Genomic DNA, 8,162 nt, shown 5'->3' on the forward strand with positions numbered 1-8,162 from the left:
TAATAGTATTAAGCATAAAAAATTTCCTTGATCGAAAATAGCGTTTTACATTTACGTGTGAAAAAAGAAAATTTATAATATACGAAATAATATTTTTCAAAATGATATATTAAATAAACTTGAAGGATTGATATGTGAAATATATATAATATATAAAAAGAAATGTACTTTATTTTAATAATCTTAATCATATATATATCATATAATAATATATTTTATACGGAAAAAATAAGCTGTTCAAAATAATTGATAAAAATGATATCAAACATCTTATCATTCTAATTTTCTAAAATATTACATTCATATTTATAACAACGTATCGTTTAATTATAAATAAAAATTACGCAATGAGCATAAAAATAAAGACTCAATGCCCTAAAAAGAGCATTTAATTTTAACTTATTTTAACTTATTTTAACTTATTTATGTATTATGTTATTGTTATTTATATACTCTAGTTAGAATTTAAAAGTATTCTATTGGGATGACACTATTTATTTTGCGGGAGCGAATCCTATGCGATCGTTCCCCATGTCGAACTCAGTATAATACCGACCAAGAAATGAATCACCTAAAAACCCACATCATACCAAACTCACTCTGAGCCGCAATTTCGAAGGCGCTATAACATACCGGTGTATCCTCATCATCGATCTATAATAAATTGTATGTCATATAATGTTTCTATTATAAAACAATTAGCACTAGCTATTCACAATAATCAGTGGATTATTAGTCCAGTAACATCAAAAACGAGAAAAAAACACAAAGAATTCTCAAAAATTATAATATGTGAGTATTTTAATGAAACATTTATAATCGATAGAAAATAAATTTGTAAAATATATAAAATATTTGCCTTGTATTCTGATAATCAATAAATAATCATATATTTGAAATTAAACTATGCTTATCAAAAATCGAAACGAATGACAGCTGTCGAATTGAGATAAATATGATTTTATCCTATTTCGAAATAAGAGGAGAATTATTGATATATTTTACAAATATATTTTATCAAATATTGTATTCTAAAAAATATTGCTTTTTTGATAAATATTTTTATTTTAATATATCTTAGAATTTTTATAATATAAGTTTTCTCGCTTCTGACGCTTCATTAATTTAAAGATCCATAGTAAGTAATCAGAAGCCTTAAACGTTTATTTGACGATATTTACCTTTCTCACAATGATGTAATCTTCTACAGTGAGTACGAATGGTTTACCACTTAGGAAAAAAGTAACATTGGGTAAATTAGTACACTACCGGCCGAAGAATCCAATAGATTTCTGTACAGATTATATATATTTTTTAATGAAAAAACATAGTACTATTAATACGAAAAGATAAATTATATAGAATGTATTGGAAAACAAGCCATTTAACTAAAAAAGTATTTTCAAACATGCTAGCATGTTTGAATGAGTATTAACATACTCGCTGTCGTAATGAGTGGAGTTATCCAATGTCAGATTATTATCCATCCATAAACGAGGTTCTGCACATATTATATGTCTTTTAATATGAAAAAACAGTACTTTTAACGTAGAAAGACAAATTTTGTCATATGAAACAACAATTTATTTAAATTAAAAAATACAAATTTATAGACGCGTTTTTATACTTTTAGACGCGTGACACATGAAGAAATACATACCGATTTAAATAAAAACTAAAAATTGGTAGCGACATCTTGCTGAATCATATTGGTAAAAACAGGAGTTACTCCTAAAATAGATATATTAGGGTAACCCATTCCCAAGATACCATCGAATTTTGCATAGAGAAAAATCTATTCCTGTTCAATTATCGCTTCCCTAAATGTTTGATTTATAATATTAAGACCAGCAACCTACAAAAAATTTGTCTTTAAAGAAATTTTTATAGATTAAAATTAAATTGTACTGTTTATTGATGATGATTTACATTTACTACATCAGTAGATAAGTATCCGGACAGTCTACCATATTCATATTGTATATCGAATAAAGTACCATTTCGTATGTACGTGCGAGAAGTTCGATTATTATATTTTTTATGTGTCACTGTAAAAGATAGTACATAAATATAAATAAGTTATTGTTAAAGTGCTAAAAATAAATTTCACTTTGTTAATTTATATGTATAAGTGAAATACAAAGTGTCATATTATTTAATTTTCTCATTAAAATTATATTCATAGAATATCAATTTTTTTTTAAACACTGGGTAAACAAATATTGTACTTTATGGAAATTCTGTTAGATATGGCATCACGAATAAATAATACTTAATATTAACATTATTGTAAAAAATGTTTTTAATAGTTTAAAAAAATTAAATATTATTTATTAAAATATTAGCGCACGGTTTGCAATGTCAATTCCAATTAGTACAAACTTTTCCTCTTTTATTGTATACGAACATAAACATAAATATAAATATAAACACAATATTGAAAAAATAATGTTATAATACTTACAGCAAGTTAAGTCATCAATGTCACAGTGTACGGATAGTATCCAGAGATTAGCGGAACCAGTATCGAAACGTACTTTAAATTTTTGCGGTGGAGTTCCAATTGAAATAACGCCATAATATTGAGTATTCCGAAAATTAAATAGTGGTTCCCTTACAATGCTAGCAAACGTAGTCAAATTGCCTTGTCGATAATAAATGCCAATCGATTTTCGAACAAAGGATGTCTTGTGTAACGAAATTCTTAAAATAACATTTAAAATTTTAATTAATTTCTGTTATATTGTATGCATATATGTTTCATAAAAACACAAATATATGAACAGATATATATGAATACACAACATATGTATAATATATACGAATTTTAAATAAATTGATAAGTCATCTTCAAACTTAATTTAATTATTTCTTATTTCTAAATTTCTATTACATAAGTCTCAACTAAAGGCAATCTGCATTAATCTATTTACGCAAATAGGGAAGATCTCGTTGCCTACAAAATGATTACCTACAGCTTCGTTTGCACACGGCAATATTGCACATACGATAGAATTGCACATACGACGCTATTGGCCTAATTTACATCATGCTCTTAATACAAGCACTAACTAGTAATTTTTTAATAAATTATCTTAATTTCGGCGAAACGTATAAACATATACATGATATGTATATTTAAGTAATCATTTGCATTGCATATTGTACCAATTTATATCAAAATACATTATTCTTTAAATACATAGCTATGAAAATAGAATAATTTAATAGAAAGTTACCAGCTAGTGCGCATATCAAGCATGCACTAAACCAATAACATCGTGTGTCCAATACTGTCGTGTATGCAATATTGTCATATGTGCAACATGCTCTGTTCAAATGAAGCTAGGCAATCGTTTTGTAAACAAACAAAGTCCCCATCAAATAACGTTATATATTTTAGATTCGAACTTCTCCGTTCACACATTTCACTTAAGATGTAAAGAAAAATAAATTGTAAGCTTCAAAGGAATTTGAAGCATTCTTTTATCTGTCCACATTATTCTAACACACAAAGTACAATTTTGTTTTAGTTATGGTTGAATGTATTTATTGTGAATCAATGTTTACACATGCTCACCTATGTAATTCCGATCAGCACGATGAGTGCGGCAACTGCAAAGAACATTCGAAACATGTTTTCCGAATTATCTGGCGATTAAATCTAAGAAAATTGCAGGGATGTTCGAACTCTTTTTCATTCAGGACGCATAATAAACGAAAATGAAGTCAATCATGAGCATTTCCAGTACCATTTATATATGAGATTATTTGTTTGTGTTGAAAAGGATAAAAGAAAAGATGAAGCGAGCGAAACATTCTAAAAGTAACCTTAGTGCTTTTCGTTAATCGAATAATAAATTTTAAAAAAAAATACGGTTCGCATTTGTCCGCACTCATATTTAGCATATACGCATGCCTCAATGTATTTAAATAAATTTGATTAGTAAAAAAGATACGAGAGTGGATTAAATATAAATGAAAACTTTTTTTTATTATTTATTGGTCAAGAATAATAATATAAAGAAAACAAATTATTTTTCTACATAATTTCCTGCTACATTGAAATATTTTTTCCAGCAGATAATAATATATAATCTCATGCCGCTTATTACTCGTATAATACACAATTCTCTTAAAAAATGTCCAGTAATTCCTCAAATCTGTACATCGCAATGCTTGCAGAGGTTTATTCCATGGTATAAACTAAAGAATATAAACTCAATTCTTTAGTTTGCTGGAAAAAATATTTCAATGTAGCAGGAAACTATGTAGAAAAATAATTTGTTTTCTTTATATTTTTATTCTTGACCAATAAATAATAAAAAAAAGTTTTCATTTATATTTAATCCATTCTCGTATTTTTTTTACTAATCAAATTTATTTAAATACATTGAGGCATGCGTATATGCTAAATATGAGTGCGGACAAATGCGAACCGTATTTTTTTAAAAATTTATTATTCGATTAACGAAAAGCACTAAGGTCACAATTCAAATTCACTCAACAGTCAATCAACATATCATATTAAAATATGTAACTTAAAATTTAAATTATGTAGTAAAATAGATGGTACAGTCCAAAAATAAAAGTAGATGGTACACTCCAAATATAAAAGATGTAAATATGAAAAAAATGAATTACCTGATAACAGTGAAATATCGAATATAAGTAGTAAAAAAAGTATCGAGTATAAGTAGTAAAAAAAAGAAACAACCGGGAAACAATTATGATCTGTGCACTTTGAAATTTACGCATAAAAATAAAAATAAACAAAAAAAAATCAAATTAATATGAAAGTGACGCAGATAAAAAATAAATTCCATAATACTTCCTGATTGTATTTGAACGATGGTATATATTGTAAATATGGTTGATTGAAGAAAAGTATCGTGATCAGAAAAGTACCGATGTAAGTATATATTTTATGTACTTACAAAAAAGTGGGATAATGAAGAGATGAATGAGGTTGCCTGCAGAAATAGCAACATTATCCTTATATAGTTATTATTTTCTATTCATTCCTTAAGTTTAAACAAATTATTTAATTATAATATATAATTTTAATCACGCAATATTATTTTAAAAAATATATATTATTATCATTTCTTAGAAACGAGAAAGAAGATCGATAACATTAACTGTGGTCGAAGATAATTTATTGCTTTAGTTTTTAGATAAGTTTACAAATGCAGAATCAGCATTGAAAAACACATACAATTTTATATTTTATTAAACAAAAGAGAGAAATTGAGATTAAGAATTATATTTATAATATCGTGTAACAACACGATATTATGCTGGAATAATTGACCGCATCAAAAGTTGATAGCAATAATAACGCACAACATCGTTATACTTTTTTAAATTAAATCACATATCACAATCGCATTTATCCAAGAATGCAGTTAACGCTTAAATAACCCCAAATAAAAATTTGAACGCAATAAGAATTAAGAAACAAAAAATCTAAAAAAAAAGATTCTAAAAATATTGCAAGACAAAATAATTTGTTCATTATTTCCTATAATATTCTAACATTTACAGTACTCTCTTGAGAAAATAATACTTATTTTGCATGCGCAAATCCCACTCGGTTGTTCCTCATGTCAAACTCAGTATAAAACTGATTAAGAAATGGAGTTCCCAAAATCCAAATATCCCCACTGGAATTTACGAAAGTGCTTGTACATACCATTGTAGTATTTCTCGAATCGATCTACAACAAGTTAAACATGATGTTTTATTTTAAAACAATTTACAGCTCTTGTCTATTCATTATCATCTTACATTGCGATATCGAAAAAAATATATAAAAAAAGCATTGCAAATTACAATAAAATGTATTTTTTAATAAAACATCATTGCGGTCGACATATTTGCAAAATATATCCAAACCTCTCTATGTGTTACAATAAAATCAATATATAATCTTATAATTGAAATTGAATTATAACCAGAAAACGAAATTAACTATATAATATGCGAGAGAATCAATATATTTCTTTTTACAAGTGTATTGTATTAAATGCAAAAATTATCTTGAAGAATGCATCCAATTTAATACATTTTGCAAGAGTTTATATATTTTATCGCTTTTGATATCAATTTGAAGATTCATGATGAGTGATCAGGAATTTTAAACCTTAATTTAATGATATTTACCATTCTTGTATTGATGTAATCTTTTGCAGTGAGAACGAATGGTTTATCATTCAGGAAGAAAGTAACATTGGGCAACTTAGAAATCTGGCAATCCACCTTTAAACAAAGTTTAGTACTTACTAATAATCCAGAATAATAAAAATAAAAAATATTACAATAAAACTTAGTATTAATAAGCCATATTAATATTGTCAACGGTAACAAATCAGACATTTATTAATTTATTTCGATAATTCATTTAGTATCATTAAAAGAGAGCTGCCATTGGGAAATTTATCATCTACTTACAAATATTTCTTCGCCATAATGAGAAATTCCAATTTGTTTTAATAAATCCAATTTGTTGTTAATAAATTCGATTTCTGAAGCTGGCCCAGATAATCCCGGAAAACCAGTGTGGGCGATAGCTTCACAGCCATCCGCACATAAAATCATATGTTCCATTTTGATCCTACAACATTAGCAATTAATTTATATATAAATAATCCGTTGACATATATATATATATATGTAGCTTAAAAAATAATTACATACTTATCAATGGCAAATTGCCAGTATCCTTTGTTGGTTACATTAACATAAGTAAACTCGGTGTTATAATAAGTGGGGTCGGAACCACCCAATATCAGTTGACTATCGTAATCATTTCTATAAACATTATGTTTTACGTTATTATTTTTTTCAACATTAAAAATATTATAAAAAAGACAAAATTTTGTAATTTAGGAAGACGAATCGTTCAAGTGAAAATATTTTTAGACATAAGAAGGAGATACGTACCGATTCAGATAAAAACTAAAAACAGGTGCCGATACTAGGCCTTGTTCAATCATGCTAATGAAAACGGGAGGCACTCCTTTTGTAGATATCTCAGGATAACCCATTCCTAAGATTCCGTCGTACGCCAGAAAGGTAAAAATCGAATCCAGTGTTACCGCTTCTGTGAATGTTTGATTTTGAACACTAACGCCAGCAATCTATAAAACATACATATGCTTCTTTAAAAAAATCTTTATAAGTTCATCATTGAGATTGAATCGAATTGTTTGCTTGATGACATATCCTACATTCATTACATCAGTAGATAAGTATCCAGTAAGCGTCCCAACCAAATAGTCAAGTCCGATATAAGTACCAACTTCTATGTGCGTGTGGGACTTATTGCTATTATATTTTCTATGTGACGCTGTATAAAATAATAACAGAAAATCAGTTGTTGTAAAGATGTTAAAAATTAATTAATTTTTATTAATTTAAAGATATATATGTTAACAATCATTATATGGTTAAAAACATTTATTTCTTTGCTTTAACATATAAATGTACCATGTATCAAAAATAATCATTTAAACATTTAAAATAAGCACGATAAATAAAATAAACCACATATGATTGTTAAACTTAATTTCATAATATTTACCTTCAGTGATTTTAATTTAAAATTATTAGACTTTAAATCATCATAATTATACTTGAAATAGATTGCCTTCCTACTTTATGTTTTTACTTAAAGTTAATCATTAAAATAAAAAATTAAAATCATTTCTACACGTATAATACTAATATTATTAAACATAATGTGCTTGTATATAAGTAACTTATATATAAGTGCTTGTATAAATATAAATAACGTGAAGTATAATAGTATAAGTATGAAAATAAATAAAATAATGGAATTGTCGAAGAAAATTTTACGTTATGATTTACATACAGCAAGCAATGTCATTATTGTCGCAGGTGATGGATGGTACAAAAAAATTAGAGGCACCAGTGTCGAAAAGTATGTTAAACTTCTGCTGTGGGGTTCCAACCGAGATAATACCATAGTATTGTCTATCATATAAATTAAACAGTGGTGCCTGTATAATATCAGGTAAATCATCTCGTCGATTGTCAGCAATCGATTTTCGAATACAATTTGTCTTATATAATGGAATTCTTGAAGAAACACAGAAAAAATCTATTGTATTATATATTTATGTATATATATATATATA

At 26.5% G+C, this 8,162-nt stretch overlaps 1 protein-coding gene and 1 pseudogene across 1 annotated transcript in view; both read right to left on the minus strand.

Annotated features, from left to right (window-relative positions):
* Positions 1-494: 494 nt before the first annotated feature.
* On the minus strand, positions 495-3,637 carry LOC108694552 (annotated as a pseudogene).
* Positions 3,638-5,569: 1,932 nt separating this feature from the next.
* LOC108694560 (lysosomal aspartic protease-like) overlaps positions 5,570-8,162 on the minus strand; it is a 3,124-nt gene continuing 531 nt past the window's right edge. Inside the window, exons 2-8 of the mRNA XM_018204123.1 lie at positions 7,877-8,103; positions 7,233-7,351; positions 6,946-7,142; positions 6,700-6,813; positions 6,454-6,616; positions 6,166-6,261; positions 5,570-5,719 (exon numbers count right to left, since the gene is read on the minus strand). Of these exons, the coding sequence (XP_018059612.1) occupies positions 5,570-5,719; positions 6,166-6,261; positions 6,454-6,616; positions 6,700-6,813; positions 6,946-7,142; positions 7,233-7,351; positions 7,877-8,103 (1,066 nt within the window). The remainder of the gene's footprint in view (positions 5,720-6,165; positions 6,262-6,453; positions 6,617-6,699; positions 6,814-6,945; positions 7,143-7,232; positions 7,352-7,876; positions 8,104-8,162) is intronic.

Source organism: Atta colombica, unplaced genomic scaffold (genome assembly GCF_001594045.1).
Source record: "Atta colombica isolate Treedump-2 unplaced genomic scaffold, Acol1.0 scaffold120, whole genome shotgun sequence".
NCBI lineage: Eukaryota > Metazoa > Arthropoda > Insecta > Hymenoptera > Formicidae > Atta > Atta colombica.